This window comes from Mobula hypostoma, chromosome 2 (assembly GCF_963921235.1).
Source record: "Mobula hypostoma chromosome 2, sMobHyp1.1, whole genome shotgun sequence".
NCBI classification, from domain to species: Eukaryota; Metazoa; Chordata; class Chondrichthyes; order Myliobatiformes; family Myliobatidae; genus Mobula; species Mobula hypostoma.
Genome location: NC_086098.1, coordinates 95,401,262 through 95,415,025, shown reverse-complemented (window position 1 = coordinate 95,415,025; position 13,764 = coordinate 95,401,262). Strand labels below are relative to the sequence as shown.

At 40.7% G+C, this 13,764-nt stretch overlaps 1 protein-coding gene across 12 annotated transcripts in view; it reads right to left on the bottom strand.

Annotated features, from left to right (window-relative positions):
* The window catches only part of adgrb3 (adhesion G protein-coupled receptor B3), an 835,097-nt gene that overhangs the window by 294,375 nt on the left and 526,958 nt on the right, over nucleotides 1-13,764 (bottom strand). For all 12 annotated transcript variants that reach the window (XM_063040268.1, XM_063040273.1, XM_063040274.1 and 9 more), the window contains one exon: nucleotides 4,894-4,996. In XM_063040268.1, the coding sequence (XP_062896338.1) occupies nucleotides 4,894-4,996 (103 nt within the window). The remainder of the gene's footprint in view (nucleotides 1-4,893; nucleotides 4,997-13,764) is intronic.

Sequence of the window (13,764 nt, the reverse complement as noted above, 5' to 3'; positions counted from 1 at the left end):
TAGTGTCTAACCAATGCCTTACAAATCTTCAGCATTACATCCTTAGGTTCACCATATCATTGTCTGATATGGAACATTTCAGTTGAGAGGAGTGATTGGATCGTACGGGATTCTTTTCTTAGATCAGAGAGGATGAGGGGGAACCTGAAGAATATTTCGAAATTCTGATAGGTATAGATCAGTTGGATAACAGGAACCTGTATACGTTTAAAGTGAAGAGAAAGATCATTACAGGGGAGCTAAGGAGAAGATTTTTTTTTTCACACAGAGTATGTTTGCAGTTTGGAAGTTGGTGGAGGTATTAAAGTCATTGTCTGCTAACTGTTGTTCATGAGAATGATCCTGGGAATTGAAGACCATTTGATTGCCCTGGGCCTATACTCCCAGGAGTTTAGAAGAATGAATGAGATCCCATTGAAACTTATTGAATATTAAAAGTTATAGATAAAGTGGACGTGGAGAGGACGTATCCTATAGTGGGGGAGTCTAAAACCAGAGGGCACAATCTCAGATTACAAGGATCTCCCTTTAGAACAGAGGTAAAGAGGAATTTCTTTAGCCAGAGGATGGAGAGTATGTGGAATTCTTTGCCACAGACAGCTGTGGAGGCCTAGTCAATGGGTATGTTTGAAGTGGAGGTTGATAGGTTCTTGATGAGTAAGGGTAACAAAAGTTATAGAGAAAAGGCAGGAGAATAGGATTGGAAGGTATAGTAAACCATTCATGATGGAATTGCAGAGCGGACTTGATGGACTGAATGGCCTAATTCTGCTCCTATGTCTTATTGTCATATATTATTGATGAGTACTTCATGGACTTAGTGCTTCTCTCTATATGATTCAATAATTTTTTATCTACCACTAATTATTACACTTGGTTCGACTTGTTATGACTGTGTGTATACAGTACAGTATGTATTTGTGAAGTAACCGGTGACCTCTTAATTCAAAACTGCAGAGTAGCAGTGACAACGTTGCATACGACCTCCTTGATTCACCATTTGATATTCGATGCAGAAGACAATGAGAGTGGTGGGATAGAAAATGGCCAACACAGTTATGTTCATTTTGCACTGCAACTTCAGATTCTTCTCCATTCATTACTTTTATGGCATCAAAGAGTCCTAAATCTGCACAGTGAGTGGGTTTTTTGGGTTTGTAATCCTATGTCTTTTCAGGCAGGTCAAAGCTGGATTATTGAACTCCAGTCAAGACAGAAACGTGGCTGTGAATGTACCGTACTGTGCAAAAGTCTTAGGCATATATTGTATATATAGCTACGGTTATATAGCTAGGGTGCTTCAGGCCTTTGCACAGTACTGTAGCAATTTTATGTATTGCACTGTACTGCTGCCGCAAAAAAAAATTCATGACGTATGTGAGTGATGATTAACCTGATTCTGATACGGGTCTCTATTGTGGACTGAGAGTGGGAAGGGGACAGGGAAAGGGGAATCATGGTTGACAAAAGGGAAAGGGAGAGGGGAGGGAGCGGGAAGCACCAGAGAGACATCCTGTAATGATCAATAAACCAATTGTTTGGGATTAAATGACCTTGCTTGGTGTCTCAGGGCAAACTATGTCTGCACCTATGCTACCTCCTGCTCCTGGCACTCTTTCTCTCCCACCTATCCCACACCCCTCCTGTGGGTGCTTCACCTCATCACTGCCAACAACCTTTTCTCCAGCTAGATTTACAAACTCGGTCTCTGCTCCACATTGACTAATACAGTACCGTGCACAAGTCTTAGGCACGCTCGCTATATATATGTGCCCAAGACTTTACACAGTACTGTAAAAGAACCTGGTAGAACTCAGTGGTTAGGCAGCATCTATGGTGGGAGATGAACAGTTGACATTTCAGGTTGTTAAGATAGTTGGTTATTCATCCTTTAAAGTCTAAAAGTTTTCAATAGGCCTTATGGCAATAATTTCTCATGGGAACCGGCAAATACCGAAGTTGGACACAACGATCTGGAAACTGTAAAGCTTCCAGCAGAGTGTATTCAATGGCTACCTGGTCCTCTCATTATATAGCCCCAACTACAAACTCAAGGCCTCAATTGCATCTAAACTAAAATGCGTGGAACCAGAATTTCTCTGGTCACTGGGTGTGAAACTAGAATCAAAGAGTTGGCATGAATATTAGCCATGAATCAATCAAGCTTGTGTGATGGGTCAGAAAGGGGTGGGGTAGTAATCAAACTTTGTGCTTTCAGGGAGGAGTGGGGGAAGGATTGCAGTCTGTACCTTCAGTTAGAGAGGGATGACACAGTGATTGCAGCCTGTGACTTGTGTTGAGGGAAGAGACTGAAGTCTGTGCTTTGGGTTCAGGAAGAAGAATTATAATCTGTTCTGCTTTAGTGAAGTGGAGAGGGTGAATGGAGCTTATACTTTTAGAGAGGGGTTGTGAAGGGGAATAATCAGGTTGGCCAAGTATCATGGAAGAAGGTGCAGGATTGCTATGCAGATTATTACAGAAGACCACTGACCTGGATCATGCAGAAAATCCCCGTGGAAAATCAATGCCCATGGTCACTGCCATGGATTATCGTACCATCCCAGGTTTCCTGCCACTGCTGAGGAACACCACCCAAGAATAATGCCCAGAATTACTGTGGTGGCATGCTAAGGGGAAATGGTAAATTCACAGCACCCATTTGATGCCTCTGCAGATCATGAGATCAGCTGGCCAGTGAATGGGCTAGAGATATGGCTAGTAATTTCCCAGATACGGAGGGGTCTCACCTTAAAGGGGTCCTAGTCCTTCCTGCACTTGGCTGGGAGAACAGGACACAGATTGAAAGTGAGAGGGAGGAAAGATCCAAGGAAAGTACTTTTTTACACAGAGTGGTGGGTGTCTGGAATGTGCTGTCAGAAGAGGTAGTGGAGGGAGATACAAAACAGACATTTGAGAGGCTCTTAGACAGGCACAGGGATATGCAAAGAATGGAGGGATATGGACTGTGTGCAGGAAGAAGGAATTAGGTGTCATCATCTGAATTCATTTGGCACAACATAGATGGTCCCTCTTCTGTGTTATAACGGTATGATTCAAGTTCTTCACCATACTCCAAATGTAGAACAGAACCAGTGAGGATGTCATTTGTGTGTCCCTGGTGTGAAAATAACATCAGTGGCACAAGTATGTCTCATGCCAGAAGTGCCAAGTTAAATATAAAATGACTTGGAATCAATCGTAATCATTTGTCACTTTGGAAACAGTGTTAATTTCATAACACTGGAAGAAGACTAGTATCTTACTACAGCTAAGATAACACAAAAAACACAAATGTTGATTTATATAGGACTCTCAAATGATGAGTTAACCCACTGAAGACCCAGAGCAATCTAGTTGTCCTTTTATAAATATTCATTCCCATGTTATTAAAATAACTGATTTCCTGCAATTTTCTTGTGAATGTCGTTAAACCTATAATTAGTGAACTGCACTGAGCCATGAAAATTTCTTCATTCCAAGAAATTTGCCAACTGCAAATGCATTCTATTTTTGACCCTGGGTTATAAAATAATTCTGATTTAGAGATCGTACAACTGACCGTTGATGTTTTACTCGGGTAGCAGTGGACATCCAGTTGGAAGTTTGAGAGAAGTTCAGGAAGCAGCACAAAGGTAGTTAGAGGAGGAGTTCTGTAGTAGGACAAGTTTTGTGGCAGGGAAGAGGAGTTTAGGGAGAGCACATCCTGGTGGACGGGACACCAAAGGCTGAATGATATTCTATCTTTCACGTTTATTATAGACAGGAATGAAGCCAGATGACTAACAGAGAAGAGTGGAAGCTTGTGGATTGGTGGGGAGAGGGGCAATATGAGCAAAAGTTGCTTTATGGAGGCTCGGCTACAGAACACCCACCAAAGATTAAATGATTCTAGAGTTTGAATAAGGTGGTGAGAGTAGAATACTGAGATTTCCTTGCATTGGTGAGCTGTACCATACATCTAGCCTGTCAACAGTATTGTAATTGGTCAATTATTTTCACATGTCCCAATAAATCATGAAAAGCTTTGTTTCACATGCTATCCAAACACATCATTCCAAACATAGGTACATTGTAGCAGCACAAAGAGAAAAGTAATAGAAGGATGCAGAATATACTCTTACAGTTACAGAGAAACTACACTGCAGATAGACAAATATGATGCAAGGGCCATAATGAGGCAGACCTCAAAATCAAGAGGTGATTCGAGAGTCTGATAGCAGTGAGATAGAAGCTGTCTTTGACCCTGGTGTTGCAGGCTCTCAGGTTTCTGTACCTTGTGCTTGCTGGAAAGGGACAGAAAAGAGAATGAATGGCATGGAAGTGCTCTTTGGTTATGATGGCTACTTTTCTGAGGTAGCATGAAGCGTGGAGTGAATCAATGGAGGGGAAGTGGTTTTCATAATAGATTGGGCTGAGTTCACATTTCACTGTAATTTTTTGCAGTCTTGAGCAGAGCAGTTGGCACACCAAGCTTTGATTCATCTGGACAGAATGATCACCGTGGCACATCTCTAAACATTGGCGAGGGTCATTGGGGACATTCTAAAGAAGAAAAATGGCTTGTGTGCCTTCTTGGCCATAGCATCAATGTGGTTGGGCCAGGACAAGCTATTGGTGATACATACACCTGGGAACTTGAAGGTCTCAACAGTCTTCACCTCAGCATTACTGATACATGATGTGTATCTGACAGTGATACACATGTCTTACACCACGGTAGAAATAAATGACAAGTTACCAGGATAAATATTTTGAGGCAGAGAAGCAGTCCCTACAGCATGACAGTTTTTGCTCTGGGCACCAAACCATACTAAACATGGTCTCTTGGTCATCCCTGAAAACTTTGATGTTAGTCCTCTTGGAGCAACTTGCCATGAAGTTGGGCATACTTACATTCGCTAAGTGAGCCAGTTCGATCTCCAGCACAGATTCAGTGATCATTGGTTCTGGTCTAACTGTCACAGCGATTACTTTTGAATTCACAACGGTATAATTTCTGGAAGGAAAGCAACAGAAAGAGAAAATATTCAAACAAAACAATTCAAGGAAATTCTGGTTCACAGACTGGCAGTGTCTTGATTTTAAAATTTATTTTTTATGAAACCATCTAATATCATACTCCTCTTTTACTTTCATAGCTACTTCTAATAGTCATAGTCATAGTCATACTTTATTGATCTCGGGGGAAATTGGTTTTCGTTACAGTTGCACCATAAATAATCAAACAGTGATAAAACCATAAATAATTAAATAGTAATATGTAAATTATGCCAGGAAATAAGTCCAGGACCAGCCTGTTGGCTCAGGGTGTCTGACCCTCCAAGGAGGGAGTTGTAAAGTTTGATGGCCACAGGCAGGAATGACTTCCTATGACGCTCTGTGTTGCATCTAGGTGGAATGAGTCTCTGGCTGAATGTACTCCTGTGCCCATCCAGTACATTATGTAGTGGATGGGAGACATTGTCCAAGATGGCATGCAACTTGGACAGCATCCTATAGCCTTCCCAGCCCTAATTTTACTCTCCACCATTTACTCCTGTTGGTCATTAGTTTCAAATTCTTAACATGAATTTCATCTCTTCTCTGGCTATCTTTAATCTTTGAAGATCTGCCTTAAAAACTCCCCCTTAAGACATGTTTTTGTCCATTTGACCTGATACCTTCTCAAGTAGTAGTGTCACATTTTGTTCTACGGTATTCCAGTGAAATGCCTTGAGGTGCATTACTGTGGGAGAGGCAATGTATTCACAAAGAGTGTGAAGGTTAGTTGGCACACACTCACAGACACAAGATATTCTGCAGATCGGGAAATCTTGAGTGACACACACCAATTGCTACAGGAACTCAGCAGGTCAGGCAGCACTGATGGATGGAAATAAACAGTTGATGTTTCGGGCTGGGATCCTTCATCAGGACTGGAACAGAAGGGGGTAGAAGCCAGAATGTGATGGACGGGAAGGAGCAAAAGCTGGCAGATAATAGGTGAGACCAGGTGATAAGGAAGGAGGGTGGTAGGTGAGGGGGATGATGTGAGAAGCTAGGAAGTGATAGGTAGAAAAGGTAAAGGGCTGAAAGAGGTGTGGAACTGAGGGAGGTGATTGGCAGGTCATGAGGGCAGGAGAGCAGAAGAAAAGGGATGAGATGAACATTAAAATTAAGAAAAAATAAATTAGGGGAAGGGGGAAACAGTGGGGAGTGGTTACTGGAAATTAGAAAAAAATTATGTTTGTGCCATCAGGTTGGAGACTACCCAAACAGAATATCAGGTGTTGCTCCTCCAATCTGTGTTTGGCTTTATCATGGTAGTAGAGATCATGGACAGACTGGTGAGTATTCATTGGCATCTGCCCTGCTTCTGCCTGAACCTTGGTAGCAGCTGGAGCTGGGCCAAGAAAATTTGCCTGATTCATGGCTGACTATCGTGAGAAATATAGAGTTATTGGCCAAAATTCCTGCTTCAAGCAGGCAGGTAACAATAAAATATTTAACTTTTCTGCAAAAATGGGAAGAACAGCTAAAGTGGGAAAATCACTTTTACCCCAGTGAGCAATGTAGGCTGAGATTGATTTGTAATTCATAAAATACTTCTCAGCAATTGCAACACCTTTGACACAATAATTAATGAATCACAGATGCCTCATCAATTTATAACTTTAGTGCCCTAAATTCCACTCTTCTTTGAAAGGGCTGAGCAATTTACTTGACTTTAGGTTTTAAAGTAACTGCTAATGTTTGAGAAAATGAACTAAACCAAGCTAATCTTGGTGAGGATGTTGAATTGTTTAAAGGCTGTTGAAGTGTTGAAGGAACTTTACAAATTTATTTTTCTGGATCTCGGCAAGGGCAAGATTTACTGCCCATTCTTAATTGCTATGACGGTTGTGAATCACCATTTTGAACTGCTGCAGTTTTCCAATGTAGCACGGGAGAGATATCTCCAGGATTTAGACTAAGTGCTGATAAAGGATGTGATGCACTTCCAACTCACAATGGTGTGCAACTTGGAGTAGAACCACCAAACATTGGGTCATAGAGTCATTGGCACAAAACAGGCCCTTCAGCCCACCACAACCATGATGGCCATCAATAACCCACTTACACTACCTGCTTTCACAACCAACTCAGACTGATTCCAACCATCATCCAGGTGAAAATAATCTTCCACAGATCCCCTCTGAAACACTTAACCCATATATTAAACCTGTCTTTTACCCCTATCTTATTAGGAAATGTTTCAGGAAGGGTAAGACGAGCGAACACAAACCAATCCTCATAGAGGAATCAGAAGTGAAGAGAGTGAGCAATTTCACGTGCTTGGGTGTCGAGATTTCTGAGGACCTAACCTGCACACAACGTATTAATGCAGTCATAAAGAAGGCAAGACCGTGGCTATATTTCATTCCGAGTTTTGGTTTGTCAGCTAAAACGCTCAAAAACCTCAACAAGTGTACCGTGGACAGCATTCTGACTGGCTGCATCACCATCTGGTATGGGGGCGGGGGGGAGGGGTGCTACTACACAAGATCAAAGTAAGTTGCAGAAACTTGTAAAATTAGTCAGTTCCATCATGGGTACCAGCCTCCATAATGTCCAAGACATCTTCGACGAGCAGTGCCTTAGGAAGGTAGTGTACATCATTCGCCACCCAAGATACGTCATCTTTTCATTGTTACTGTCAGGAAGGAGGTATAGAGGTCTGTAGGCAGACACTCAGTGATTCAGGGACAACTTCTACCCTTCTGCCATCCGTTTTCCAAATGGACATTGAACCCACGAATACTACCTCACTACTTTTAACATTTCTAGGTTTTTTTTGCACTACTTATTTTTAACTTAACTACTTAATACACATATATATACTTACTTACTGTAATTCAGGTTTTTTCCTCTATATTTACTTATCATGTATTCAATTGTACTGCTGGTGTAGAGTTAATGAATTTCACAACTTTTGCCGGTGATATTAAACCCGATTCTGATTCTGATTCACTATATACTCTGCCTATGCCCTTATGATTTTGTATACCTCAAACAGATCGCTCCTTGACATCTTCCATTTCATGGAAAATAAATCCTCTTCAGCCTCTCCTCACAACTGAAACATTCCATCCCAGGCAACTTACTGGTGAAACTTCTCTGCTCCTTCTTTGGTGCATTAATGTTCTTCCTACAGTGTGGTAGACAGAACTAAACATAGTACTCCAACTGTTTTATAAAGTTGGACCCTAAGCTCATTGCTCTTATATTTTTGCCCTAGCTAAGGAATGCAATTATTATTTTCCTCGTTATGATTACTAAAGCTTTATTATTGTCACACGTACTGAGACATAGTGAAAAACTTTTGTTGGTGTGCCATCAAGGTAGATCATGCTAGAGTTTTAAATGCCTCCTTCACCACCTTCTTGTGACTATGCTGCTGCTTTCAGGGTCCTTGGACTCGTACGTGAAGATCCTTCTGTTCCTCACTGTACCCCACGGACCTATCATTCATTGTGTGGGTTTTCTCCTAAGTGCAGCCTGCTCGAATGGTCCCAAGCATGGTTTTCAGCAAATTTAATTTGCTCCATGTGATATCAAGAAATGGCGAAAGGCGCTCAATATGGTACTGAAGACTTGTGCTCCAGAACTTACCTTGCCTTAGCTGAGCTGTCTCAGAACAGCAAAAACACTGGCATCCATATAACATGTGGAACACTGCCCGGATTTGTCTTTTATGCAAGAAGCAGGGGAAATACAACAAATATTGCCCTATTTGTCTAATCCATGTCATCAGTAATGTGATAGAAGGGATATTCGATAGTGCTATAAAGGGGAACTTGCTCACCCATCAGCTACTCACAGAAGCTCATTTAGGTTCCGTCAAAGTCAATTAGTTCCTGACCTCATTATAGCCTTGGTTGAAAAGAACTGAAATCCAGGGCTGAAGCAAGAGTAACTGTCCTTGACATCAAGGTAGCATTTGATTAAATAGGGCATCAAGGAGTGATGGCTAAATTGAAGTCTTTGGTGATTAGCGGGAAAAACCTCTAGATCATCTTGGAAACAGCACAAAGGTATAGCAGGTGGAATTGAACTCAGACAAATACAAAGCAGTGTATTTTGGGACTTTAAACCATGGCAGGATTAACACAGTAAGTGATATGGCGTAGGGAGTGTTCTGGAACTGAGAAACCAAGGGATACAATTATACAGCTCAATGGAAGCGGATAAGGTGCTGAAGAAGGGATACAGCATGCTTGTCTTCATCAGATGGAATACTGAGTACCTGAGTTGGAACGTCGTATGACAAGATGTTGTGGAGACTGCATCTGGAATATCATGTTCAGTTCCAGTTGTTATCCTGCAGAAAGGCTGCAATTAAGCAAGAGAGGATGCAGGAAACATTCACAAGGATGTGGTTGAGACTCAACAGAAACATTGGATAGATTGGGACTATTTTCTCTGGTGTGAAGGAAGCTGAGGGGCAACTTTATAAATAATTACAAAGTCATGAGACACATAGATGATCACAGTTTTTTCCGAGGGTAGGGGAGTTTAAGCTTTTCACAGAGATGGTGATAGGTACAGTATATGGAACAAGCTGTTAGAGGAAGTGGTAGGAGTGGATGCAATTAGAATAATTGGAAGACATTTGGACAGGTTCATCAATAGGAAATGTTTGGGAGCTGGGACTAAACACAGCAGATGGGATTCGCTCAGGAAGACACCTTTAGCCAGCATGGACAAATTGGACTTAACAGCCTGTTTCCATGCTGTTGGAACTCTATGACTATTGGTTGCATACTGTGTGTTGGTGAATGTTAAGGGTAGATGGAGGCGAATGAAGAGAGTGCTTTGACCTTATTGGTAGAGAGCTTCCTATGAGAAGTTGGAGAGGTGCTCATCTAGAAAATCCACCTCACTCCTGATGTATGCCATGTAGGAAAGTTGTACAGTTCTACCTCACAGAAGTGGGCCATTTGGCCTACTATATCCTTGCCAACCTCTTTGCCCACTCACTTGCCTACCAATCTAAATATCTTTTCAATGCAGTGATTTTATCTGACCTAATCCGCCCATAAAATTCACTTTAAAACTCCATCCCACCTTAAATTAAGCCCCCTTGTCTTTGTTATCCCTATCATGGGAAGAAAATTCTGACTATTTACTCTTTCCATGTCTCTTATAATGTATATACCTCTGTCTGGTCACCTTTCACTGTCCTTCACTTCAGAGTAAGCATACTCATCCCATCCAGTCTCTTTCCACAACTAATGTCCTCCAATCTAGGCAACTTCCTAATGAATCTCTTCTGCACTCTCTCCACATGTGTTGTGACCAGAAAAGCATACTATACTCAATGTGTGGCCTAAGCAATTTATAAAGTTGCACATAATGTCCTAACCTTTACATTTTAGATGAATGAAATGCTTCTGCATATCAGGAGGTGATTCACAGGATACTCATCCTTTGATCTGTTTTTGTAGTCATAGTATTTACGTATATGAGTCCAGTTAAGTGTCTAGTTCATGCTGACACCTCAGACAATGAAAGGATGATGGTAATGGCACTGAATACTATTGTGGGTGATTAGATTCTTTTTATTGGAAATTTACTTTTACTTGGAGTATTGTGAGCAGTTTTGGGCCCCTTATCTAAGAAAGGATGTGCTGGCATTGGAGAGAGTCCAGAAGAGGTTCAAAAGAATGATCTTGGGAATGTAAGTGTTAAACTATGAAGAGCGTTTGATGATGTAACCCTGTACTCGCTGGAATTCAGAAGAATGAGTGGGGGATATCATTGAAACCTATCAAATATTGAAAGGTCTAGGTAGAGTGGAGGGCATGTTTCCTATAGCAGGGTAATCTAGGATCAGAGGGCACAAGCTTAGAATACAAAGACATCCCTTTAGAACAGAGATGAGGAGGAATTGTCTTAGCCAGGGGATGGTAAATCTGTGGGGTTCATTGCCACAGACAGCTGTGGAGAGCAAGTCAAGTCACTAGATATATTTAAAATGGAGGTTGTTATATTCCTGATTCGTCAGGTTGTTAATTCTTATGGGAGAAGGCAGGAGAATGGGATTGAAAGGAATAATACATTAGCCATGACGGAATGGTGGAATAGACTCAATGAGCTGAATGGCCTAATTCTGCTCTATGCCTTATGGTCTTAATAGAAATGGCCATTACCTAGCAGTTGTGCAGTATCAAGTTCACTTGTCTTGAAACTCATGTTTCTATTAAGTCATTAAGTATAACCAAAGCAAACAGCTAGATTCAGTCGGCCAGCAAATTCCTGCACCTAATGTTCTCATTTTGCAACTCGATGAAGTGTTTTGTCACATTTTTGTATAAATACAGTATGCATATTAAAGGCACTATTACAATGTGTGTTGTTATTAGTTAAAGGAAGACAAGGGTGCATTGAGAATGCTCTCGAGAGAAGTAAGTATTACATTGTTATTGCTGAGGTAACCTCACTTCTGCTATTGCAGCTTTTGTTGCTGTCTTTTATCAGTCAGACTCTGAAATGCCATTGACCTGAAATATCAACTAGTTTAATCTGTGGTCAATCCCAGCTGAGTAGTTCCAATATGGTTTTCTTCCTTTTTGATTCCAGTTACCTGCAATTCTGTGTGTGTGCCTTAATTTGATTTTAAAATCCAATGTTATTATATCTGGAACAGATTCATCCTTTAAATGCATCTTTCCTCATTTTTCTCCTTATGTTCTCAAACCATCTTCCTATGAAATCTGTGACCTTTGTTTAATAACAATTCTTGGGATGAAAATGTATTTTTATATGGTTGTTGAGTTGATTTCAGTCCCAGCTTTACTCGAAGTGATGCAACGCAAATGGTTTCCTCTATTTTAAACATGCATTATTCTGGAATTAAAAAAAAAGCATGGTGGAATTATTCTTTCTAATTAAGCATAAAATTAGGCACACCTTTCATAGAACATAGAACAGTGCAGCACAGGAATAAGTGTTTCGGTCCATAATGCTGTGACGAACCTATTTAAATGATCTCTTCTGTCTGCACATGGGCCATATCCCTCCATTCTCTGCATATTCATATGCCTATTTATGAACCTCTTAAATGCCTCTATTGTATCTGCCTCCACCACCCACTCTGGTAATGCATTCCAGGCATCTACCTACTCTGTGCAAGAAAAAAGCCTATGTTGCACATCTCCTTTGAACTTTCCCTCTCACTCACACCTTAAATGTATTTCGTAGTTTAATTTCAATTTGTTTAATAAGTGCAATGGTGAAACAGACTGAATTAAAAGGGAATTAAATTTCTTTTAAAAGGTGGAATGAAGCTGATTACATTAGCAGAAGCAGAAAGAATAACAGAAGTTGCATTGCGGTTATGATCCAAATAAACTCTTTCATTTTCTTAACCCATATAGATATTATTAATTCAATTTTTGCATTAACATTCCTTTTTAACTCTTGTCTGTGCTCTTCACCCGTGTCAGTACATAGAGTAGTAATCGGAAAAATACAAACTGGTATTTTCGAAAACTTGGGCTGCAGTATCTGGTGGAAAATACACTTACTACATGGTTAATGAGTTAAGTGTAAATTGTGGGTCTGGTGAGCACCAATTGAAAAACATTTGGCAGAGCATGCACAAGGAAATCAGGACTGATTCAAAGATAATGATGCTGTTTGCCTCATATTTAACTGATGGCGTACTACAAACAGTCTAAATCTCTTTCTGAAACTGGCATAAGCAGAGAACTCATTGTCTGCAAGCAGTATGGAAGCAGTCAATTTTGTCTTTAAGCAGGAAACTGGATGGGCATAAGTGTAATTAACCTGCTGCACAGCAGGGAGAAGTAGGGGAACATAGGTGATTGTATTTATCAACCAAGAACAGCACAGACTCATTGGACTAAATACTTCCCTCTATGCCATCATAAATGGTGGTTGAGATGGAAAGATTTTGCACAAATGGGGAATCAAGGGATATGGGGAACAACAGGAAAGTGGAACTGAGACCATGATTAGATTGGTGGATGTGGGTTCAATTGTAACATTTAAGAGATATTTGGATAAGTACATGGATGGGAGGGGTATGGAGGGCTTTGGTCCAGCTGCAAGTCAATGGGAGTAGGCAGAATAAATTTAACTAGATGGGCTGAAAGACCTGTTTCTGAGTAGTGCTCTATGACTCTATCAGCCGTGATCTTTCTGAATGGGGATGAGAGCTAGGGGAGACCGAGTGGTCTATTCCTAGTCCCATGTCATCTGCTTCTCTCTATGTCATTTTGCCTTGTGCTTGTTGGTGAAAGTACTTCTTATTTTAATTTAGTGTTAAATCATCTCTTCTATTTAATATTTTAACATCACTTCTATATTTGAATCATATCTGTACACTTGCTAAAAGGACATTATTAAAGAAACGATTCTTACAATCATAAACCAGTTAAGATCATGCGTGCCATAGTTTTGATAGATGTAAGGGCTGCTACTTAATTCAAGATGTGGATTTTCCCCTCTGGACACTTGGAATTGGAACCTCCTTCAAATGAATCTCAGTCAATGAAGTAAGGAGAGACCCAGTTTCTGTGAACTCTGCAATGTGTCAGCACAGGGTGTCTGGTTAGGCCTACATGTCATTTTGCTGAAGTGGATCCCATGACAATATCTAAATCATGATCACATGTCATATCTCTTGAAAATGAAAGGCTGTTTTTTTAAGAATTTATTTCACACAGAGCATACTGATGCTGTATCAGGACTCAGCAAGTGATGGGAACAGAATCACCT